This window comes from Protopterus annectens, chromosome 2.part2 (assembly GCF_019279795.1).
Source record: "Protopterus annectens isolate FY-2018-M chromosome 2.part2, PAN1.0, whole genome shotgun sequence".
In the NCBI taxonomy this organism is placed as follows: domain Eukaryota; kingdom Metazoa; phylum Chordata; order Ceratodontiformes; family Protopteridae; genus Protopterus; species Protopterus annectens.
This window is the reverse complement of record NC_056730.1, coordinates 115,577,753-115,603,965: the sequence shown is the minus strand read 5'-3', so window position 1 is coordinate 115,603,965 and position 26,213 is coordinate 115,577,753. Positions and strand designations below refer to the sequence as shown.

At 43.5% G+C, this 26,213-nt stretch overlaps 1 protein-coding gene across 3 annotated transcripts in view; it reads left to right on the top strand.

Moving 5' to 3' along the window:
• Window positions 1-26,213, top strand: part of MIER3 (MIER family member 3) — an 874,587-nt gene that overhangs the window by 396,507 nt on the left and 451,867 nt on the right. For all 3 annotated transcript variants that reach the window (XM_044063799.1, XM_044063797.1, XM_044063798.1), the window contains 4 exons: window positions 15,592-15,664; window positions 15,889-16,040; window positions 25,824-25,905; window positions 26,000-26,094. In XM_044063799.1, the coding sequence (XP_043919734.1) occupies window positions 15,592-15,664; window positions 15,889-16,040; window positions 25,824-25,905; window positions 26,000-26,094 (402 nt within the window). The remainder of the gene's footprint in view (window positions 1-15,591; window positions 15,665-15,888; window positions 16,041-25,823; window positions 25,906-25,999; window positions 26,095-26,213) is intronic.

The following is a 26,213-nucleotide window of genomic DNA, read 5'->3' as shown; positions in this document are numbered from 1 at the left end:
GTTCATCGTGTTACCCTGCTGCAGTCATCACACTTGGGTTATCCTGCCGTCAGGCGGTCCCGCAGTCGGCCCGAATTCCAAAGTTTTGGTCCGGCGTCTGTTGCTGTCGCTTCTTCCCTGACGTCAGTGCGCCAGGGGTATATGAGGCATCCGATGCCATTTTCTCCAGTCTTTCTTGCCGCGCAGTGCCCGAAGCAGAAGCAGTTCGCAAGTGCCGGTCGGCCGACACCTGAGATTTTCGAATCGAATTTCAGTCCGAAGTCGTCAAAGCTAAGTACCCCATTGGGGAACCTTTTCTTGCCTCAGTCCAATGTCAGAAAAAGTTAACAATTGCATCTCTTGTGGGAAGCAAATATCTCATAAGGACTTTCATTCTTATTGTATTCCTTGCCTAGGCCCAGACCACGATGTCACTGGTTGTCGGTTTTGTGCTAGGTTCAATAAGCGAACTATAAAGCGACGCTTTGATTTCACACGACACTGCTTCGGTAGGAAATTTAATTACACTATGCCATCGGAGCAACCGACTACCGGCGTGCATAAAAAACACAAAGATAAAGACAGGCAGCCTAGATCCAAGCCAGACTACGAGGCCTCATCTGGGCTGGTCGCCGGTTCTCTGGTTTTCAGTGAGGTGCCTACGCAGCCCCTGACTGCAGAATTGGAACCCCAGGCCGCTTCGGATTCTCAAGCAGAGAGTTCTAGGCCGACGCAGCCATTTTCTTTAGGCCCTACCGACAACATTGCAGAAGGAGAAGCCAGTGCTGCGGAAACACCTTCGGTTACAGAAGGTGTCTTCAGACCGACTACTCTTACCATAAAATTTTATGCTAAGCTTAAGACTCCTGTAAAACCAAAAAAGACTGCACATTAGTCTCCAGTTCAAGTCCCCATGCCTAAGCAACAGATGCTTAAAATGGCTGAAGATTTGATTTCTTTAATCAGGGGTTCCCAACCCCCCCCCCCCCCCCAGACAAAAGGCCTAGACACGAGGATGATTATGCCTCCTCTGATCAGGTGTCTATTTCCTCAGGCTCCTCTGAGGAACAGGATTACTCTTTTCCCCCTTATGAAGATTCTGATGCTGAAGATTCCATTCCCTCAGCTTCTCCCCCTGAAGACTATTCCTTTAGGGAAACCTTACATACCATGAGGGAACATTTAGACTGGGAAGGTCAGGACTACTCCGACTCAAAGAAAAGGCTCCGAGAGTTCCTTTTACTCCCCCAGCACAGACCACTATGCTATCCCTCCAGTTTTAGTCATTGTGGATGATGTTTACTTAGAATCTAGTCTAAATCCAGATTCTCTGCCTCCTGCTCCAGCCAAACTAGATAGATATTATAGAGTGCCTGACTCTCACAAATTCCTTTACAAAAGCTCTGTTGCTGACCCAGAGACTATCTCCCATGGTCCCAAAGGGGGCTAAGGCTTCTATGGCTAAAAATCCTGTACCCTCTGAAAGGGACTCCAGAGCACTGGCTAGGTGGGGGGAGAAGGTTTACACCTCAGCTACTCTAGCTATGAGAGCACTAAATTGTCAATTTCACATGCTGAAATACCAGCCATTCCTAATGTCTCAAATGAAACAAAAGATGAGCACGCACCCTCAACAGTCTGAATTCAAAGAAATGCAGGATCTGTTGCATGCAGCTGAACAGGTGGGCAAACATACTTTACAATGTGGATTTGATTCCTTGGAAGCTTCCTGTAGAGCAGCTGTTACTGGGTCTGTTATACGTAGGCATGCTTGGTTAAAGGAACAAACTCTGCCTGATCATGTTAAAGCAAAGTTACTAGATGCACCCTTACAGCAGGATGTCTTATTTGGGGTTAAAGCAGAAGAGGTTTTAAATAAAATGGAGGATAAGGCAAAATCTATGCAGACGGTCAAAGATTTCTTACAGGTACAGCCCCCACACTTCAGCCGAAATTGGCCAGCAAAAAATTGGTCCTTTCCAGCTTCTGACAGACCACAGAGGGGTAAATACAGACGCCCAAGGGGCAGAGGACATGCACAAATCCCTTACAAACCTCGCCAATGGGGCACTGCAACGCAGAAGGGAGGAGAAGACAGGTCCCAAACTACTAGAAGACAAACACAATGACTTAAACCTCAAGCTGCCAAGCAAAATACTCTTGGCAGCTCCCTTGGGAGGAAAATTAGCATTTTTTATAGACAACTGGCACATCGTCACAAAGGACAAATGGGTCCTAGACATTATCTCACAAGGATACAGATTCCATTTCCACACCTTGCCAAGGAAAAAAGGAATGCCAAACTTGCCACAAAATCAATGGGCAGAGGCACAAAAACAAATTACAGCTCTCATGGACATGAGAGCCATTCAACTGGTACCTACACAGGAGCAAGGCCAAGGATTTTACTCGAGGCTCTTTCTAGTCCCCAGAAAGGACAATGCTTGGAGACCCATTCTGGACCTTTCAGTTCTAAACACCTTCTTGCAAGTACCCAAATTCAAGATGCTAACACTACAGCAGCTTCTTCCCATGTTGGGCAAGAAAGCTTGGCTAGTAATGGTGGACCTCAAGGAGGCATACCTGCATGTCCCTATCAGACAAAATTGCAGAAGATACCTCAGTTTCATTGCAGGTTCAACCCATTACCAATTCTGTGCACTGCCCTTTGGCTTATCTACTGCACCCAGGGTCTTCACAAAATGCCAGGCACCAGTAATTGCATACTGCAGACAAAGAGGAATTCAAATATACCCATACCTGGACGACTGCCTCATCCAAGCAGAAAGCAAGGACGTTCTCTTACAACATCTGACTTTTGTAAAACACCTAAGTTGCTTAGGGTACACAGTAAACGAAAAGAAATCAAAACTAGTACCCTCACAAAATGACATTCCTGGGTGCCAGCTTGAATACAACGGCCCAGGTGGCTTATCTGACGCCAGACAAACAACTACAACTAACTCAATACTTCAAAATAATGGCAACAAAGGTCCAACTCCCTGCAAGAAACATTCTGCAGGCCTTGGGCTTCATGGCATCTTGTATACTACTAATACCATTTGCAAAACTGCATATGAGGAAATTACAATGGTACCTGGAAAGCGTATGGACTCAACACAGCCACAGCTTGGAAACAATGATACCTCTCATTCCCTGCCTTCAACAGGAGTTTCTATGGTGGTCACAGGCAGGTCACCTCAACAAGGGCCAGCCTTTCACCTTACCCCCAGCCAGGCAAACTATGACAACAGATGCATTGGACTGTGCCTGGGGGGGGCACACATGGCAGGACAAGGCATATGGACTGCAGATCAAAGGAATCTTCACATCAATCAAAAAGAAATGCTAGCTGTACAGAATGCTCTGACAGCCTTCAAGGACCTCTTACATCCAGGACAGCTTATAATAAGGACAGACAACACCGCAGTAATGTGGTACATAAACAAACAAGGGGGTACACGCTCCTACCCTCTGTGCAGGCAAGCAATGACCTTGTGGAACACAGCACTGGCTTACCAAGTTCAATTACAAGCTCAATTCCTGCCAGGAAAAAAGAACACATTGGCAGACGACCTAAGCAGAAACATCATGGATCCCCACGAGTGGAAACTGGATCCACAAGTATTTGCAATGAGAACTCAAAAATGGGGGCGCCCAGACATAGACCCGTTTGCCAACCCCAAAAACTATCAGCTTTCAAAATTTTGCACAGGGACATTTCACCATCAAGCTTGGAAAGTGGACGCGCACTCATTCAGTTGGAAAATGCTGACAGTATATGCCTTTCCTCCATTGCCCTTCTCACAAAGATGCTGCTGAAAGTCAAGATGGAGAGACCTCGAATGATACTCATTGCCCCGGACTGGCCACGCCAGCACTGGTACCCTCTACTAAAGAACATGGCCCAGGGCCCACCATGGATTTTACCACAAATTCCTCATCTACTCACACAGCAAGGCAGTCAGATTCTACACAGCCAGCTCAAAAGCTTAAATTTGGCTGCATGGCACATCACCTAAGCAACCAGCCAGCCCCTCTTTCACAAGCTGTTATGGATGTCATTCTGGAGGCCAGGAGGCCCAGCACCAGGAAAGCCTACTCAGACAAATGGAAAAGATTTTGCACCTGGAACCAAGCTAAAGGCCAAAATACCCTTCAGCCCGACATGCCTCAGATTCTACAATATTTAACTGAGATGTTACACAAAGGACTTTCTTTTTCATCTATTAAAATCCACGCCTCAGCTATTTCAGCTCACTACAACACGGATCCTCCCTTATTTTCACATCCACTTCTAAGGCAGTATCTCAGAGGGACAAAAAACATTAGGCCTCCCAGGAGAGCGCCAACACCAACTTGGGACCTAAATTTTGTTCTGGAAAAACTTACGCTGCCACCTTTTGAACCAGCTTTCTCAGCTGACTTAAAGTTTATATCATGGAAGACTGCCCTGCTGCTAGTAATTACTTCAGCCAGAAGAGTCTCCGCGCTACAGGCACTAATGGCAGTAGAGCCTTTCCTCATTTTTCATCAAGACAGAGTTTCTCTACGAACTAACCCCTCCTTTATGCCAAAGGTGGTATCCAGGGTGGCTCTAAATCAAACCATCCACTTACCCACCTTCTTTCCAAATCCACAGAACAAAGGAGAAAGACTCCTGCATTCCTTGGACATACACAGGCAACTACGTTAGTACTTGGATAAAACTAAGGCTTTCAGAAAATCTGACCAACTTTTTGTATCCTATGCTACAGCATCACAAGGAAAGGCCATCTCAAAACAGACCATTTCCAAATGGATAGGACATTGCATACATTTTTGCTACACCCATCATGGAAAACCAGTTCCTGCTAGCATAAGGCCCCACTCCACCAGGGCAGCAGCTACATCTACAGCCTTCCTCAGTGGGATGCCAACCAAGGATATTCTGGAAGCTGCAACTTGGAGTTCAGTACACACCTTCACCAAACACTATCACTTACCACTTTACTCTGACTAGAGCTGGCTTCGCCACTGCAGTTCTGCAGGGCCTTCTAGCCCCCTCAAACCATGTTTGACTCCACCTCCCATCCTTAGCTTTGGGATTCTACCCAAGTGTGATGACTGCAGCAGGGTAACACGATGAACATAGTACAGTTTTGTACCTACCATAAATGTAGATGTTCGAGTGTATGCTCTGCTGCAGTCCAGGTTACCCCCCCTCCTTTCCCTCTGACCCTAACTAAAACCTTTCAATACCTTAAAATCTGATACAACCTTTGTGGTGTATTTGCTTATAGCTGGAGGGATGTTTTGTTTGTGCTAAGCTTTTATTATTGGTACTACCTACTGACCATCTTTTGGGGGGTCACCTGACATCTGGGGCAAGAAAAACTGAAGAAAATGGCGTTGGATGCCTCTTGTATACCCCTGGCGCACTGACGTCAGGGAAGAAGCGACAGCAACCGACGCCGGACCAAGACTTTGGAATTCAGGCCGACTGCGGGACCACCTGACGGCAGGATAACCCAAGTGTGATGACTGCAGCAGGGTATACATTCGAAAATCTACATTTATGGTAGGTACAAAACTGTACTTTTCTGAACTTGCAAGAGAGTACCTCAGAATTCTAGGGTTCTTGGCTTCCATGATTCTCACAACTCCCATAAGAGATAAATTCAGACATTCCTGTAAGTAGTATGGTCCAGATATATTCAGTAACAAGTCATTGGAGTTTGCATGGGAAAATGCTTCTGTGGAGATTATAGTGCAAGGTCTGTGGAGCAAACAGGACAGGCCTCAGTACATCAGTGTCCGAGATCTTTGCTGTTATGTTCTTATTGTCTACGTCATCTATGGTCTCTAGGACCACTGATGGTAGTCACAAACACCACAGTGGTGTGGCACATAAATGGGGGGGGGGGGGGTTCCACATCTTGCCCCCCCCTGTCCAGGTTGGTGGTGATTGCTTTGAAAGTAACAGTTAAGCACGTTTTAGCTTTTTACATTCCATCACAGCAAAATGATGTGGCAGACTAGCTGAGCAGGGCCAGGACGTGAATAGAGGGTTTTTCTAGGAATATATCAAGTTGCGGGGAACCCTCGAGTAGATCTATTTGCCTCCTTTCAAAATGTATAACTTAAGAAATTCTGCTCCAGGATTCTATGCAAGTAGGTCCAGAAAACAGATGCTTTTTCATTTCCTTGGATGGGAATGCTCCTGTATGTTTTTCCACCCTTTCCACTATACCAAAATTCAGAAGGACCCCCCCCCCCCCCCCAAGAATCATTGTACTGACGCTCTCCTGGTTCTGGCAGCACTGGTTCACCTTTCGTATGAAATTGGTTAAGGGCAGTTACTGTAGTCTTCCTCTCAGTGGATCTAATCACATAAGACAAAGGGGTGTTTGATGCATTCCAGCCTCAAACAGCCACCACCTGCCGGAGTGATTCAATTTTAATACATTTTAGGCACTTTTTTCTGAGTATGTACAGCAGATGTTAAAGAAGTCAAAGCAAACCTGGTACTCTGAAGTCTTGTGTTGGTAAGTGGAAATATTTGCTAGATCTGAAGTAGTTAACTTCATTTGATCAGCAGCCTGTGGGTATCGAATCCGAGCCGGCAGCTTTCCTAGCAAAGATCCGAGCTCCTCCCCCCTACCCATAACGCTTTGCTACCTCCCTTTAACCCTCAGATCTCGTTTGCCGTGGCTTCTTGAAGCATCTGAGAACGAGCTCCTAGCGTTGGGTTTTGTGAGTTGAGTAGATTATTTAACTTTTTTCCCTTAAAATCACTGTATTCTGAGTGTGTGTGATACCCCTTTTCTCCCTTATCTATCTGGGTAGTTTTATCTTTAGTTCTATCTTTAGTGTAAATTTTAAATCCCCTCCCCCATTCTGTGTGTGAAGGTGTGTGTGTGTGGGCCTAATCCTGTCAGTATGTCCGAGGGCCCAAAAGCTATTTTTTTGAAATGCTCCGAGTGTGGCCATAAGCTGTCCCCAGCGGATGGCCACACTCGGTGCGTTATTTGCCTGGGTGTGGACCGTCTCTCTTCAGGCTGCACTAATCTGTGCAGCCTTCAACCCCAGGGCTTTGAGGGATAGGTGGACTAAGTTAGTCCTCGCGGGCCTTTTGCTCTCTGATTCAGCTTCGTCCTCCTCCCCCCTTCGTGGTGCTAGCCACGGCTGCCCCACCGACCGTTCCCGCTCCCCTGGCCGGGATTCAAACTCCCTCTTCGGCTCAGGAGGAAAGGGACTCAAGAAAAAAGGATAGGAAGGATAAAGAGCGGGAGAGAGATGGGCATCATAGCCACAAGAGGCGGGCAGATTCAGCTCTCTCGGCCCCGCCATCTAAGCAGCTTGCCTCCCCTCTTAAGGTCTCTGGGTCTTCCCCCTCCAGGCTTCATTCTCCACGTTTCTCGCCGGAGGAGGAGACTCGGTCATCTTCGAGGTCGTCCAGGCGGCCTTCCTGGCCAGCCTTGGCAGCCTCATCCAGGTCAACCAGAAGTTTATCTGACACGGACATGGATCAGATGATGCATCGATTTCTTCAGGTCCAGCTGCAGATGGGAGTGCTCTTGCCCCCCCCCCCTTGGGGGGGAAGCTCGACCCCATTTTTCGCCCTCATTGCTCCTTCTCTGACCCGCTACAGAGGTTCGGAGCTATCGGATCCGAGTAGCTTCGTAGCCGGGGTGGTGTCGGCGCCGACAGTGTTTACTACTTCGGTGCCGACTGTACCTTCGAGTTTGTCGGATCCCTTTTCAGATGCCAGCTCTCGGGGCCATGAGCTGAGCGTCTGATCCGGAGGGATTAGTGTGCCTTCGGCTCCGTTGAGGTCGGATAGCACTACCCTTTCGGATCCGATCGGGTCATCTCCGGTGCCAATCCACGTGCTGAATCCGAGGGAGAGCAGCTCACCCTCGGCATTCGACGTCGTGGAGAGGGTCCTTTCGAGGGATTCGAGGTCCCAGGCTCTGGCTACGGACCCACCCGCCATTCCCTCTCAGACTGGCCTGTCTTCCATCATCCGGCCACAGGGACAGCCTGCGCCTACGTCCCAGATGGTTCCCATGGAGGAACAGGACATTGTTGGTGATCCCTCCTCGGACAGCCCCCCCCCCCCCCCGAGGAGGTCCCTCACAAACGAAAGTGCAAGAGGAGGCACTTGGACTCACCCGTGTCCCTCACAGAAGACACGGACTTGGAGGAAGGGGAAGGTTCCCCGAGGTCACCCTCCGAAGATCTCTTTTGGAGACATTATGGAAATGCTCCGTATTAGAGGGGGGGTGGTCAGCCCAAAAGCCTTCCTCAGACGAGTCTGTCTTTCTGGAGGCGTTCGCAGGCCCATCTACCTCTTGGGTGTCTCCCGCCGATCCCCTGGTGGACCTCATAACTACCAGGGCATGGAAGGAACCGGACACTGTTGAGCCAATACCCAAGAGACCGGACAGGATTCTCAGCCCCACCACAGACAGGACAGTTTGGAGCAAGGGTGCCCCTGTAGATGCCATGGTGGTGGCGGCGGCTGCCACCAAGAAGGAATTAGCACAGGAGAGTTGCTCAGTAAATCCTCCAGACAAGGAGTCTCGGACGATGGACCGCCTCGAATAGTGGATGTTCGCTTCAGCGACCTTCTCTGTAAGGTCACTGAACTATATGGCACACATGATTCAACTACAGCGAGACCTAATCAGAGTACGCTGGTTCACCCCCAGAGTCCATGTCGGCCGAGGACAGACTGACCTTCTCTGCACGAATGGCCACTCTTAACACACTCTATCACAAACACCTCTATGCGGCTTCTCTCCCATGCCACGAAGGGAGCGGCTAGAGCCAGCGGAACAGGCATTGTCTTACGACAGGCCTGGCTCCGTCTCTGCGACTTTGCGGAACCCTTCAAGGCGTCCTTCGCGAATGCCCCCTTTGACAGTTCTACACTTTTCGGCAAAACCGTCCGTGATACGCTACTCCAGAATGAGAAGGACGGGAAAACGTCTGCCTTCGGGATCCGCTTCTCGGCTCCTCAGAGGTCCTCCTCCAGGAACCAAAGAGGACAGAAGAAGATGTGGTTCCGGAAATCCCAACAATCCCATTTCGCTCCAGATCGCTCGTCCTTCAGAGGCAGAGGAGGACAGGGTGGATGCCGGCCCAGAGGCGGGGGGGGGGGCGAAGATTTTCGGGTCGAGGGAACCCTTTTCCAGTCGACCCGCACAGCAACCCTGAGGGGTTGCCCGACTGCTCCTCTCTGGAGGCAGTCGGGGGTCGCTTCTCGGAGCTTCTAGCACATTTGGAGTCCATTATGACAGATCGCTGGGTGCTCCGGATCATATCCAGAGGTTACTCAATTCCATTCCTAAATACCCCCCCCCCCCCCAGGTCGGGGCACTTCCCCGATGTATCACCCAATCAGAGGGAGATAGCAGCCTTTGAAGTAAAAGAGCTTCTAGAAAAAAGAGCCATCCAGCACGTCCCCCCGGTCAATCCGGATCAGGCTTTTACTCCGGGTTCTTTTTGGTGCCAAAAAAGACGGGGGACTTGCGGCCAATTCTCGACCTGTCCACACTGAACCTGTCAGTTGCCAAAGAGAAGTTCCGGATGGTCACCATTCAATCCATTCTCCCACTGTTACAGGAGAACGACTGGATGTGCTCCATAGACCTAAAGGATGCGTACTACCATGTTCTAATGGACAGGCGATCCAGGAGGTTTCTCCGCTTTCAGCTGGGAGCCAGCCACTATCAGTTCAGGGTCCTACCCTTCGGTCTCACCACAGTCCCCAGGGTGTTCACCAAGGTCATGGCAGTTGTAGCGGCCCACCTGAGGCTTCAGGGAATTCAGGTCTTTCTTTACCTGGACGATTGGCTCCTAGCCGCTTCCACCAGGCATCTACTATGTTCAGCGAGAGACTATTTCCTACATCTTGCCCGCTATCTAGGGATCACGATCAACCAAAAGAAATCTTCCCTTCAGCCTACTCAAATTTTGGATTTCATAAGGGCCAGGATAGACACAATTCAGTCCAAAGTCTTTCTGACGTCGGACAGACTTCGCAATCTAAACCTAAATGTTTTGGCTCTTCTTCAGTCCTCAGCCCCTCCAGCGGAGTTAGTCCTAAGGGCTCTGGGGTCCATGGCAGCGGCCATCAACTTATCTCCGCTCGCACAGCTGAATGAGGATTCTCCAATGAACCTTACAGGTCCAGTGGTCCATTCTGCTTCATCCCTTGTCTGCCCCTATTCCTCTCAGCAGGGAATCTCTACTTTGGTGGCTCCATTCCAAGCACCTCCGGGAAGGGCGCCCCTTCTCCATGTCCCCACCCCAAGTCACAGTGACCACGGACAAGTCTCGCCTCGGGTGGGGTGGGGGGGGGCATTGCATGGGCTGAACCCTCCAAGGCACGTGGACTCACACATAGACCTTTTTGCATATCATTGTCCTGGAGATGAGGGCGGTGCTTCTAGCGTTGCAGGCTCTCCATGCCCTTCTTCCTCTGGGGACTATTGCAATTCAAACAGACAACATGTCAGTGGTCTGGTACATCAACAAGCAAGGGGGAACCAGATCTTACCCACTTTGCCGAGAGGCCATGAGAGTGTGGGAATGGGCAATATCCACCAACCGCTTTCTCATAACAACGCACATACGGGGTCGGTCAAACATTCTTGCGGACAAGCTGAGTCTGACTATCCTCTCACCCTACGAGTGGTCTCTGAACCCCTTAGTAGCGAAACAGATCTTCCTCAGATGGGGTCAACCTTGCTGCGATCTGTTCGTGTCGCTTTCGAACACAAAGTGCAGTGAGTTTTTCGCTCTAATTCCCCCACCAGGGGAAAACCCCAGAGATGCTCTGGTTCATGCTTGGCCATCCGGTCTTCTTTATGCTTATCCTCCTCTTCCGTATGACAAAATTCTTGCAGAAAGCTCGTCGTTTGGGGAGCAGAGTTATCCTCATAGCCCCATTCTGGCCTCGTCAAACATGGTTCCCTTGCCTACGGTCTCATCTAGTGCATCCTCCCTGGATCTTGGATCCTATTCCGGATCTGATTTCTCACCCCCTGGGATTGAGGACCCCTGACCTGGACAACCTCAAGCTCTCGGCTTGGTTGATCCAGTTCCTTTGATGGCTAGGACTCCCGGTATCTCATCCTCGGTTAAAGCCATTCTGGTGGCCGCTCATAAGCCTTCTACCAGAAAAGTCTACAAGAGTAAGTGGAAACGTTTTCTGTCTGGGCGGAGCATAGGGATTTGGATCCCTTTACGGCTCCTATTCCAGCAGTCCTCGATTTTTTTATCTCAAATTTTCCATCAGGGAGCTAGTTCTTCAAATGTTATCAACTGGCAGCAATTTCCCACTTTCACATTGGAAACAAATTTGGCCCCCTGGCATTATCTAAGATCTGCAAGACCTTTCTGAAAGGTACTTTTCTTTTGAGACCCCCTGTTAAGGAAGCAGTTCCTCCATGGGATTTAACCCTAGTTCTCCAGGCTCTGACTGGTCCCCCTTTTGAGCCCGCAGCTTCGGTTGACTTGAAGTATGTATCTTGGAAAACTGCCTTCGTGATTGCTATTACTTCAGCTAGAAGAATATCAGAGCTTCAGGCTCTTTGCAGTAAGCCCCCATGCATCATTTTTCATAAAGACAGAGTTTCCCTCAGGACTAACCGTTTTTTTCTGCCTAAAGTGGCTTCCGAAGCCAACATCAACCAATCTATCAACCTGCCTGTCGTCTTCCCTAATTATCACAACAAAGGAGAGTATAGACTCCATTGCTTGGATGTACATAGACAGTTATGATTTTACTTACACAGAACGGCTGTTTTTCGAAAATCAGAACAGCTCTTTGTTTAATTTGCTAAGTCCTGTCTGGGTAAACCAGTGACTAAGGTAACCTTAGCTAGGTGGATTTCACAATGCATTCTTCTTGCATACAGAAGCAGAAGCTCTGGTCGACCTGAGCCCGTGCGGGTTCGGGCACACACTACCCGTTCTGTAGCTACTTTTGCGGCCTTCTGGTCGAGGGTTCCTTTGGATGACATTTGTTCAGCTGCTACTTGGGCTTCCTCTCACACTTTCATTACACATTATAAATTGGATCTGATTTCCAGAGGAAGGGCGTCCTTTGGCTCTGCAGTGCTCCGGATTATCCTCCCATAAGAACCTCCCAAGTTGTTGGTTGCAGGGGACTCTGTCCCACAGGTTTCTGATCAAATGAAGTTAACTACTTCAGATAAAGAAGTTATGTACTCACCATAATGTTCCATCTGAGTAGGTAACTTCATTTGTCTGCAACCAACCCTCCCTCCGTCCCCTGACCTGTAGTTCGTCCTTGAAGGATCATGGTATGTCACTTTCCAGATTACATCAGGTTAGGATGTTCAGGTAGTTTTTCCTTGTGTTATAGTAGTGTTCTAGGAAAATATGGCAAACTCGATCTGAGGGTTAGAGGGAGGTAGCAGGGCATTATGGGTAGGGGAGGAGCTTGGAGCTCGGATCTTTGCTAGGAAAGCTGCCGGCTCGGATCCGAATTGGATCAAATACCCACAGGTTGCAGACAAATGAAGTTACCTACTCAGATGGAACGTTACAGTGAGTACATAACTTCTTTTTTGTGCCACACTAAGAACCAGAACGCATGCAGGGTTTCTCTACCACTGGTTTTGCAATATTTGTGAGAGGAGTTATCCTCTGACAGAATGCATCTGTCTGCCCATGGAACCTCCCCTTTCATCAGTCTGTGGTTAAGCTTTTCTTGAAAGGCGCTTTACGTGTGTACCCTCCTAAAAAAACAGGGATCTTAACTTTGTTTTTGGGAAAAGTTAACTTTACTCTTGATCCAGATTCCAGCTCATCATGTTGAGTTACAGTTCATTACTTGGAAAACACTTGATTGCCTTGACGTTTTCAAGATGTGATTCTGCGCTGCAAGCTCTTATGGTGGGTTATCCCTATGGTATTCTATTAAGCAGGCTTTGTTGTCCCTAAAGTGCTTTGTCTTTCCAGAGTCTAAAAAACAAGGGGGTAGAGATGATTGCTCATACTCTGGACTTGCATAAACCTCAAGTAGTATCTTGACAGAATTAAAGCTTTCAGGAAAACTGAACAGCTGTTTATTTCGTATAAAGGTAAGAAAAAAGGCACCCCTGTTAAAGGAAATTATTTCTAGATGGCTATCCCTTGTTTCATTTTGTTTCCACCGTAATAAGACTCTTCCAGGCAGAGACGAAGACTCATTCTTGGAGGGCCTTAACTACTACTATGATTTTGGAAAGGAGTAGATTGTAAAAGCATTTTAGAGGCAGTTACTTGGTCAACTGCACATACAAACTCTGCATTTTTCAGGTCTAGAAAAAACTTTGCTTGGATCATTCCCCAGTGACTGATGTGCTGCTTCATCCTCCCAGTCAGCATAAGCTTGCGCATTGTACCCATATAGCCTGGGGTACTACAGAAGTGATTTTGTGAATGGATGTAGAAGAGTTGTGTAAGTAAACTTACAGTAACAGTAGATAGTAGGTTAAATCATTGCTGCTGTAGCAACGCTCTCCCTCCATCCACCTTTTTGAGTCTGTTTATGCTAAAGTAAGACTTTGTATGTATCCAGCTTTACTTTCCTTATAGTTGGTAGGAAAGTCCTGAAGCTTTTAGAGTCTCGGCTGCTGGTTTTCTGCAACTTGGACCTTATGCAGCCAGCAGCCTAGGCTGCAGTGAAGAGAGCCCAAGGCTTTGGAAGACTAGCCAGCTGAGTTGTATCCTTGGCAGGATATAACCAATTCAACTTGGGCTGCTGTAGCAGTGATTTAATCAGACATCTACTGTTGTAGGTTTACTTGCACAGCTGTACTGTCTTCCATACTAGAGGAAGCCTTGCTGGATTGTTCTTGTATCCCTGACCAACTCCAAGTGCAGGGAATTCTAATACCTCAACCCCCCCCCCCTCTTCTGTGGTAGTGACCAAGGGGTGCTGTAATCCAGTATTGGCCCTTTGGTCTCCTTTATAATCGACCTTCCTACTAATTCAGAAGTTAATCCAAACTTCCAGAGCCAACTAATTCAAAAGTTTGATTTTTGTTAGACCACTGAAGTATTCCTTAGTTCTCAGGCTTTTTGCTGCTGGATGTTCCATCTGTTCAGTCAGTCTTCAGAAGGCCAGGAGCTCCCCCCTGTGCAGCATACTCCTGCTATGGACTACGTCCAACACGCTGGTGCAAAAGTAGTCTTACAGCCGCACCATCTTCAGAACTTTCTTGCCATTGTACACATTTGTGAATTTCTTATTCATTGTCGCATGTAGTCCTTCACATTTATACTAATCTAGCCAGATTGCAGGCAGGTAAGTATTCCTTTGGGGATTCATTTTTTTCTCTCCATGATTTTGGTGAATGCGAGTTTCCCGTTGCTACCTTTCCCTTTTTCTTGCTAGACATAAGAAAAGTACAGATGTGGTAGGCAAATCCCTTACAAAAAAAATATTTTTTTCCTCCTAGAGACAGACCTTAAAGAAATGCAATGTCTGCCAAGGGTTTCCGCTCAAAATTCTCAGAAGTAGCACTTTCATTTTTTTTTTTTTTTTTTTTTTTTTACCAGGACACTAAATATTTAAAGGCCTTTGCATGCACAGCAGTGTCTTTGGATGGTCCATTTGCCTCCTTCGGGCTTCCACCTAAGAAAGAGAGATGGGGAACCGAGTGAGCAGGGTGTTGGAGGATGGCAGTCAGATGTCCCAGTCACCCTATCAGTGTGAGGCAACTGACCCCATTGAAGAGCTTTTGCATCCCTCTTCTCCTTGGTCATCTGATATTTTTCGGAGACCAGGGATGTAGACATGTCCATACAGACTGACTGCTTAGAGGAGTCTCCCCTAGATAAGCAGCCTTTTAAAAACAAAGCCATTTTAATAACAACAGAGAGTGGAATTTGTGAAGTATTTGTTAAATTGTGGGTTTCAGCCTATAGGTCTGTTCTGCCAGACCAGAGTCCTTGCAAGTGTCTCCCTCAAAAGGATACACAGGCAAGCATGCTACTTCTCCATTGTTTAGACAACTCCCTTATAAATATTGACATAGATGCCCCCCCCCCCCCCCAACTGAGCACTGGATAATGCTGGCTGTCCAGTCAGACCAAGAATATCTAGGTCTCTGCTCCTCCTCCTGAGGAAGATAGCAAACCTCTTGATACGGACCAAGAAGGTCTGGACTACTGCGCTCACTTCTCATCTCCTCCCCCAAGTCTTTGTATCTGATACAGAGGGCACCTTGATTCTTACTTACCCATTGAGGAAATCATCTTTAGAGAAACCTTGACTCAGATGAGAGGTGCATTTGTGTAAACAGAATTTGGTTTGCAAAATCTTTGTCTTGCTTATTTGTGTGCAGCTTGAGAGAGAATTTCCATACTTTGCTTTAATTGGCCGTATATCTTGGATTCCTTACAGAATTGATAAATGACAAAAAACTTGCTGCAGTAGCTGGCATACAGCAGACTCCAGTTTGGTAAAACACTTCATTGCTGAGCACTTTTGTTCCTAAAATAGTAGAACTTCATCAGAAGTCATCTACTTATAGGATTGAGAGTCTTAAAACAATGCGAGGAATATTGCTTACTGATTCATCATTCCCCTTTTCTTTGTTTAAGGAAATTATGGTCGGTTTCCAGTATCAGGCAGAAATTCCTCCTTTGTATCACAGGCTCAGTGAATACTACCTAGGTGAGTATATATATATATATATTTTTTTTAATATTTTACTTTACAAAAGCTTTAGTTCTGACTATTTCTAAATGATTACAGTGGTTACTCTGCTATTTGTAATGAATTTGCACAAAACTTTAAATATTAAATGGATAAACTTGTTTATACAAACTACTTGTAGAATGCTTTGGATGTTTTGAAATATAAATTGATTTTTCTTTAACTCTTACCCTTTTGAGTAGGTTATGACAATGAAGACCAGTTAATGTGGAGTCCTGATACACTTCCAGAATGTAAAGTTAAGGAATTTCTTCACAAGGCTGCAGTAAGAACAGGATCAGCGAAAGGGGATGGCGGGTTGTCCCAGGGAGCACATGTGAGAGACAACGAAAAAGTGAGTCGTGTTATCCTTTTAAATTTAAGTAGTTGGGATCAAATGTAGCACATATTATGTAGTTTTCTGCATGTAATCGTAAAGCAAAACTGGAAAGATTTCTACCTTTGTCCCGCCTTGCCATGATATTAGCGATAGTCATCTGAACTAGTATGCTTTGCACACCATCAAGGTTCATTGTTGTGTATTTCCTAACATTTGATGCAGTGGCTGCCAGCAGCTGATACTACTTGTACTTTTTCAGGCCTCTTAGGAAGGAGTAAATGCAACAGGCCATTTTGACCTCTGTCTCAGTATATATCCATTTTATTTTTTTATATGCATCCATTTTCTTAAGTAGTTCATTATGGGAGCATATTTGCTATGTGGACTTGATGAAGGGCCTGATTAATTCTTCCTTAACGCAAATCACTTCGTAGTACTGGCATCAGGAAACTATTTTGTACTACTGCATGTTAAGAAATTGTGTATTTGGGTTACAGCTGTCCTGGTCATTGTAAGGGGGTCCACTCTGTTTCCCGGTTTAAGTAACCGGCTATGGTCTTTGGAGCAGACATGGGGTTGTAGGGAAGAAAAGAGCTAGAACAATTCATTCTAGAACAATTCATTGACTACCAGAACACAGCAGTGTGGTCACTGCATGGTCACACACTGAGGAATAGCAGAGATCAGTGTATGCTACACATTTAGATAGACACCTTTTTAAATGAGTAACAATAAGCCTTGTAAATGCCCATGAGATTGAGCTGAATCAGTTTGAATGAAACTGTTTAGAAGCAAAGATAAATGCAGGGAGAGCAAAAAATATAAACTTTAATGTAGGTGTCTCACTTTTCATTATTTAAAAAAAAAAAAAAAAAAAAAAAATTGTACTTTGGTTTAGACTGCAATGTGTTGTATACTGTAGAGGTGTAAGAAAATGTGAAATGCATTTTACTCCCTCTTGTCTGGAGTAAAACAAATTATATGCACTGAATATGGTAGCCTGGCAGCAAAATGCGTATCACTGGAGTATGACGCTAGTGACCTTTATAAGATGCTTAACAGTTTTGTTTTAGATTGTGATGGATGTCCTTGTTTCTTTAAGACGTATGGTTTGAGAGAGAATTTCCACTTTCTAATGTCACTCAGGATTGAAATAAACATGCATTGCTGCATCATCACTATTTTGGTGCACTGTTACCCCATTGGGGAAAATGTCTTATTTTCTGCTGTTTTTGTTACACTAGCTTGTTAGTTTTTGAAGAAAAATTTACAGTTGTGCTGATTGGCCAGAAGCAAAACCCCCAGTAAAGATTTTCACATTAACTATGGATTTTGTGCTGAATTGTCCCTTTGTACCAGGTTTAACCAGAGGACAGTAAAGCATATAGAAATCTCTCTAGGACTGTTGTGCTCAGTTGTCACATTCCTGTTGGTCCACCATGCTATCAGCTAGATCCACCTTTTACTTTCTGTTGAAAAATGTAGTGTTAGAGGAAGCACTTCTAAGAGAGTAAATTTTGGGAGGCAGACAACAGTCTTTTGGAGTCCAAAGGCCACCCTAGGCTTAAGTGCATTAGATTTTATGTACCTTTGTAGCCCCCACTTCTTGGAGTCTCATTCTACCAAGGCCTTTGGTTTGACCACATCCTAAAGCTGCCACATTCTTTGGCGCAGGCATGTTCTTTCAAGCTGAATCCACAGTGCTGTCATTTGGTCTGTATTTATTTTTAACCAGGTTTATGTTGAAATAAGGACATCAGGGAATGTAGATAAATCATGAATAAACTTCAGACAATTTGTTTTGGAAGCCCTTCATATTGAGTATAAAGGGTTAGTTCAGATGTTTGTTTTTTTTTCACAGTAGCAGATAAGACTGTAGCTTGGAAGAAGTTAGTCATGTTTGGCCAAGTTTTAGCAGAACCTGGGTGTGGGATCGATGTCACCCTAGAATGTTACAAGAGACTGGTGCATTGTTAGTTGATTTTTTTGTTTGTGTGAAACTCTTGGAAGTATTTTAAACACACTGGAATTCACAAATATAATGGCAGAAAGTCTATAAAGGTAGCATTAGAGAAGTTAGATGACATTGTAAAATATGGGGTAGTATAGAGTCTGGTGTTTTTGGTGGAAGTTAGTGTAGTGGTTTTAGTTAAGGGGAATGTGATAATTTGTAAAATGGAATAGTGTGAGAACATAAGTGAAGGATAATTTTGTGTATGTCAGGGATGTCGAGAATGGAGAGTAGTTTTTGTAGTAGGTGGAATTCATGTGCAAGAGACTTGTATAGGGTAATTATGAGTCAAGATAATGAGAGGGGAGAAGATTTGGTACGAGTGAAACAATAGGGCTGAGGTGTAGTTGAAGTATAGGCAAAAATTAAACTTTATGTTGAGTGTATGAATGGGGATTGTTGTGAAGAGGAGGTAATAGAAAGATAGTGAGTATAAAGATAGCTGTAGCAGCATGAATTTACTTATCAGTGATTTAATAGTAAGTTGGGTTTAGAGGAATGAGAAAGGAGGGAGGTGTACGTGGAAGACCACCAGTTAGGGAGGTTAAGGTGGAGGAACTGAGACGGATAGGTTATGTTGTAAATGGTAGAGGAATGTAAGAGCTGGGTGTGGTTAACGTTTTAGAGTAAAGAGGGATGGAAATAAGGTAGGGCAGTAGAGCAAGTTTAACTAAGGCCGGGAGTTGAGGCCTCAGAAAAAAAGCTATTAGAAAAGTAAGTTGGGGCATGTAAGCTGGCAGAGAACTAGTGTCTGGTTTGTCAATACTGTTGTGTGTAAATGTGGTTTATTTTTTAGTTTGTCCTGTCAACTTTGTGTGAAGATTCTGAGCATTTATTTATAAAGTCTCCCTTTTTGTTTTGTTTTTTTTACATTGGAGATTTTGCTAATTGTATTACATGAGAGGAAAAGTTAAGCTGGGGCACTGCTATGGGAAAATAAGGCAGAAATGCTTGTTTGTAAATGAATAGAAGCCACAAATTGCAGGGGCGTGGAGGGGGGGGGGTATAAGACAGTCTAAAATTAAGCTAGGTCAGGGATTTCTACTTGTGGCAGTTGACAGGATGAAAACAGGAAACCTGTGGCAATGAGGCAGCCACTTTCACTCATGGCCACCATGAATTTTCTCTAAGTGTACTGTAGACCTATTGACAAAAATTGTGAACTTTAGATAGGAAACTAATGGTCCTTTTTGTTTATATATATATATATATATATATATATATATATATATATATATTTATTTTTTTTTTTTTTTTTTTGGTAGGGTGATTGCTTGTTTTTCTCCTTTTTCTATAGGGCTGTATGCAGTCTTGTTTCTTCTGTGGTGGAAGGGATTTTAATTCTGCTGGTATCTGCATTGTAACAAGACAGCAATTTAACCACCAAATCAGAAATGCTGACACTGCAAAACTTTAAAGTTCTTCAATAAGTCATAGGTTCAAGAGACGCACTAGTTTAACTACCCTTGTAAGCCATTTTAAGTCTAGTCAGAGTCCCTTTCAGAGGTGCGAATCAACCCCTTTACCTTGTGCCTGTGTGGTAAACACCTTAAACATTATGTCCACCCCAACATAAAAATTGTTTGTATGTGTGTGTATGCATCTGTACAGGCACACGTTTATGTGTATATGATGTATATTGTATGCTATAAGCGTTGTAATATGAGTTTGGAGAAGGGGTGCAGAGCATACAAGGGAAAGGGAGCTGGTGAAGACATTGTTTCAGTAGACAGAGGTGCTGATGAAGGAGGAGACTAGATAGGGAGTACTGAAAGAAGGGATTTACAAGATGAGAAGCATAGTAAAACTAAGTCACGGTATTGGAAAGGTTGGCAGTATGAGCAGGCAGTGGCTCTGCCACTGATGTATTTTAGAACTGCAACTAATGTTTAAACAGATACTTTGTTACTGTGTTTGTGATGGCATTTAAAATTTCATTTTAAGTCACGTACATGATTCATTTAAGTAAATAACTTGCTAGATATGAAATGACATCAGTCTTGTGTAATGCTGATGTAAATTGTTAAACACTGGACTTCAACATTTAAAATACTGTGTTCACAGTTTTCCACATTTAATTATGAGTTGTTGAAATACTCCTGGTATTTTGATTCATATGAATTACTGCTGTAAAGCAGTGATGGCAAAGGCATAGAAAAGCTCTAACTCCATTGATGATCTTAAGGAACATTAGTCAGACTTTTGTTGTGGTATGAATAGTTGCTGTAAATGTAGGGTAGTTGTAGCTTCAGTTGCTTGTAAACTTTAAGTGAGCTTTTAAGGATAGGTTTTCAGAGGACATAAATGGCATTTTGTAGGATACTAGAAGACTGGACATTGGAAATTTGTAGTTGTGCACTGTTTGATAGAACTTCAAGTGAGATGGCTTGCCTTATTGTTCTGTCAGGTTACCCCTTGGACCCTGCTTTATGTGCTGTTTGGTCATACAGTTTATGCAGAGGTGTTCCTAGAAAGCTAGTACTCTGTCATGAGATTTGAACATTTGTAATTTATATTGCCGCCATTTGTATCAAGCACATCGGGTATTAAAATTCATGTCTTTAATGCACTTTTTTTAGCAGTAGTGACATGTGCCAGAGGGTTGTCAGAACTGGAAGCAGTTGTGTGTAGAGTCTTAGTCTTCCATAAGGATAGGAGATGCCTTGGGACTAAACCCAAAACAAAGTTATCCATTTGCTTCTTTTTAAAGTGACTCTCAGCTAAGAGCCTGTTGCTCTTGCATTTGTTTAATAGCCCCAGGCAGCTCTGTTATTCCCAGAGTAAAGGGTAACAAGCAGATGGACCATCTGTTTTGTCTTAGTACTAGGCAAAGCTGGTAAACCATCTCCAAGCAGAAAGGGGAGTACAGAGCATACAAGGGAAAGGGAGCTGGTTACTTGTATTGTTTTCTTTTAAGATTTCAGCAAGAAGTCCTTTTGATTTATTTTACTGAGGGCAACAGCCTACTGTAGCTACATTCTTTAAGAATTGACTGCTCAAGGCTTTTGTGAGTCAGCAGCAAGGGTTTCTGTCATACTACTTTAAACAAGTTGCATTTCAAACCCAAGAGCAGAGCAAGTTTTACTTTACCTTCCCGCCAGGCTTGATCTCCCTGTGGCAGTTCCACAGTACAAAACACAGTACCACTTCAGTACTCATTCCATGGATAAATATTTATATTGTAGTATAAATTTATTCACAGAAGTAAAACAGGATAAGCACTTTCACGTGAACAACTCGCGCTTCATCAGATCTTACAAAAGAACAAACGACACAGTTTAAATACCAAAGTATCACCTCAATTAATTAAAATAACTCCTAGCAATTAATCAATTTAGATTAAACCAATTAAAACAAATTAAAAAGCTGAAAAGTTTTAAAGTGCAAAGCATAAGAATTGTCAAACAGAAACCAGTTTCCTTCTTAACTTAATAACAAACTCACTTGTTCACTTGGTTATTTCAAGGACCGTTCCTCCAGTGCAGGTTTTATGCTGACACAATTATTAAGCCCAAATGAATATGGTCACGTAATCTCAGAATCCACTTCAACTCTATGGACTTCAAATGATTAAGTTGCCCCCTCTCTTGTTTTTATGTACAAGCTATAAGACCATAAAGCTAAAACTATGTAAATTGAAAACAGCAACATGCTTTGCTAGAGCATTCTGAAGGTGCATGTTTTTAATATCATAGAGATGATTATATATCCTATCCTTCAACCTCCTAGAGGTCTTACCAACATAGAAGCAGTCACAGCACTTACAGCTAGCAAGGTACACTAAATTGTTACTGTTGCAGGTGGCATTAAACCTGGGAAAGAAGTCCAGAAGAGGGTGATTGAAAAACTGTTATGGATATCGCACTACACATGTTGCAGTGTCCACAAGGGAAGGTACCAAGTCTTGAATCCCTCACAATCATAACATCACCCCCATGATTGATTTTGTCATTACACAAAAGTCTTTTCAAATTTAAGCTATTTCTATAGACAAAATATGGTCTATCCCCAACTATACCAGCTGTGATAGGGTCCACAGTAAGAACATGCCAGTTACGTTTGACAATGTCCGTCACAACCCCATTGTCACTGATATAGGTCATTGCAAAGCCTATTTCCCTTGTAACGTTTACCCATACCACATCCTAATAGTCTCAAATTATCAAAAACCTCATTCTTAGCTCTGTCTAGTATGGACTTACTGTGTATAGCCCCTGTCATTAAACAAGCGATCTAAAAGATCCACTTGAACTTTCAAATCATTAAGGTCCTTACATATTCTTTTAACCCTATGATATTGCCCTTTAACTATGTTTGAAAAAACAAACCTAGGATGCATGCTACCAAACTCCAGAAGACTATTCTTCTAACAACGCTTGCGATAGAGGCTAGTAGATATCCTGCCAAAATCATTCTTATGCAGAGTGACATCTAAAAAGTCTACAGTAGACAAGGAAGATGTCATTGTAAGTTTCAGAAAATCAGTTGTCGATTCTAAGTAGTGGATAAACTCACATAGATCACAATACTTACCATCCCAAAACAGGACAATATCATCCACAAAGTGCCTATATAGGCAAACATGTGAGTAATAGATGCTATCATACAAAAACTTCTTCTCCCAAACAAGTAAATTAGAGTAAGAATTTACGCATGGGGTGCCCATGGCGACACCCCATTGCTGCAAATAAAGTTGGCCATCAAACATAAACATTGTTAGACAAAACCATATCCAACCAAGTACATAGCAATATCACATCATTATTCGCCATAATGTCTATATCATTTAGCATTTCCCTAATAGCTTCTAAACCATACTCCTTCGGTATGGATGTAAATACATTTTTTGCATCCACTGTTGCTAATATACATCCAGGTGGCAAAGTTTCTCTAGTGTGTATGTCTATATCATTCAACAACTGAATGGTATCCTTCAAGATGGTTGGGATTCCTTTTACTATAGGTCCCATTTTTTTCTCTATATAGACCAACATAGTTTGTCACCCATCTACCACATGCAACAATAGGCCTCATAGGGGATGAACTCGACTTATGCACTTTCTGTTAGGAGATGCTAAATGATATGGACATTATGGCGAATAATGATGTGATATTGCTATGTACTTTGGATATATGGTCTTGTCTAACAATGTTTTTATGTTTGATGGCCAACTTTATTTGCAGTAATGGGGTGTCGCCATGGGCACCCCATGTGCAAATTCTTACGTTAATTTAGTTGTCTATTGTTGGGAGAAGACGTTTTTGTTTGATAGCATTTATTACTCACATGTTCACCTATATAGGCGCTTTGTGGATGATGTTCTCCTGTTTTGGGATGGGAAATATTCTGATCTATGTGAGTTTATCCACTACTTAGAATCGACAACTGATTTTCTGAAATTTACAATGACATCTTCCTTGGTTAGTGTGGACTTTTTAGAGGTCACTCTGCGTAAGAATGATTTTGGCATGATATCTACTAGCCTCTGTTGCAAGCCTTGTTGGAAGACTAGTCTTCTGGAGTTTGGTTCTTCTGGAGTTTGGTAGTATGCGTCCTAGGTTTGATTTTTCAAACATAGTTAAAGGGGAATATCATAGGGTTAAAAGAATATGTAAGGACCTTAATGATTTGAAAGTTCAAATGGATCTTTTAGACAGCTTGTTTAATGACAGGGGCTATAGTAAGTCCATACTAGACAGAGCTAAGAATGAGGTTTTTGATAATTTGACTATCAGGATGTGGTATGGGTAAATGTTACAAGTGAAATAGGCTTTGCTTTACGACGACATATATCAATGACAATGCGGTTGTGACGGACATTGTCAAACGTAACTGGCATGTTCTTACTGTGGACCCTATCACAGCTGGTGTAGTTGGGGATAGACCATATTTTGTTTATAGAAATAGCTTAAATTTGAAAAGACTTGTGTAATGACAAAGTCATTCATGGGGGTGATGTTATGAGTGTGAGGGATTCAAGACTTGGTACCTTCCCTTGTGGACACTGCAACATGTGTAGTGCGATATCCATAACACAGTTTTTCATTAACCCTGTTCTGGATTTTAAGTTCTTTCCCAGGTTTAATGCCACCTGCGACAGTAACAATTTAGTGTACCTTGCTTAGCTGTACGTGCTGTGATTGCTTCTATGTTGTAAGACCTCTAGGAGGTTGAAGGATAGGATGTATAACCATCTCTACGATATTAAGAACATGCACCTTCAGAATGCTCTAGCAAAGCATGTTACTGTTTTCAATTTACATAGTTTTAGCTTTATGGTCTTACAGCTTGTACATAAGAACAAGAGAGGGGCAACTTAAATAATCATCTGGAGTCCATAGAGTTGAAGTGGATTCTGAGATTACGTGCCCATATTCATCCTGGGCTTAATAATTGTGTCAGCATAAAACCTGCACTGGAGGCACGGTCCTTGAAATAACTAAGTGAACAAATGAGTTTAAGTTAAGAAGGAAACTGGTTTCTGTTTGACAATTCTTATGCCTTGCACTTTAAAGCTTTTCAGCTTTTTAATTTGTTTTAATTGGTTTCATCTAAATTGATTAATTGCTGGGAGTTATTTTAATTAATTGAGGTGATACTTTGGTATTTAAACTGTGTTTGTTCTTTTGTAAGATCTGATGAAGCGCGAGTTGTTCACTTGAAAGCGCTTATCCTGTTTTACTTCTGTGAATAAATTTATACTGGATTTTAGAGCCGCGGTGGTCTCATCTTGCTGTTTTTTCCTGATTACGTTTGGTCTTCTTGGTGACTACCTTTGGGTAGCAGTTTGCACGTTTATTTGCTTATTTATATTGTAGCAGAGAGAGAGAGACACTATAGTTACATGAGAAAATCCCACAACAGTAGAGGTTTGTCTGACTGCTGTAGTACAGGTTCCCGACACCTGGGCTGCACTGCCTGTTCCCAATAAGAATTTTGGAAACAAGCAGTCTTGTGCTGTAGCCTTTTTTAAATTTTTGCCGTTTGTGTTTTGAGATCTTTGACAGTACTGCTGGTAGTAACTTGCATGTTCCTCTGTCACCTATTGTGTTTTGTGGGTGTTTAGGGAAGAGTTGAGCCTTAGGTCCTCGTGGACTGTGTATATAAGCTGTAGTTCTAGGCCTTAGAGCATCCAGCCACAGGGTACTTTCAGATGCTTTTCAAAAAAAAAAAAATGTAAGCGGCTTCTCCTTTGAAGCCATATATCAGAGCAGTGTCTGGGGCCGAGGAGCAAGTTGTGCAGGGGGTTGTCTTTGAATGTTGTGAAACTCTGACATGCCTTCAGTAGTTCTCCTTAAATAAGGAACTGTACTGCAGTTGTGATACTCGAACATAACCTATTATAGATGAGTTGATCACTTAGATAAACTGTGCTTCAATTATTGACTAATCATGCTAACACTAGCTGCCTACTGTAAAAACTTGAGATTTAGTAATGGCTCAACTGTCTTGAGTTTAACTTCATCTAAGTGTGTTACATATACTCACAAAGCTGTGCTTTTTGATTAATTGATGCAGATGTTTTTTCTTTTGGCTATACAATACTGCACAGATTAAAGAAGTAATCATTCTAGTGGGTGTTCGTATGTATTAATTTGGAATATTGAGTTTATTAGATAGACAGATGAGAGAGGTAACTAAATGCTTCAAAGGAGACACTACAGTTTTTCATGGTGGTATTTCCTGCTTGGTAGCAGTAGAAAAGGAGGTGATGGATTTTTCTCTCTTTTGCATGTGTGTCAGGCTACCATCCCTGGAATTATAGTTTGTTGCATTTTTTTTTCAGGCACTCTATGAACTTATGAAGGCTAATTATAACTGCAAAGAAGCACTTGAAAGGTATTGCCAGAGTGAGAGAGTTCACAAAGGTAAGGCTGATTTTTCAAAGGTGGAACAGCATTTTATTTAAAAATGGTCTGTACATGTAACCGTTGTCCCCCCCCCCCCACACTCTTCCTGCAGGTGAAATAAGTACTTGGACAGAAGAAGAATGTCGTAACTTTGAGCATGCCCTTTTAATATATGGAAAAGATTTTCATCTTGTACAAAAAAATAAGGTAATATGCTGTGCTTGTTAACATTTAAACCAATTGCAATATACGAGTTATAAACTCTTCCCATAATACGCATTGAGATGTGATTGTCATGAATGTTACGAGAAGCACATTTTGTCTTG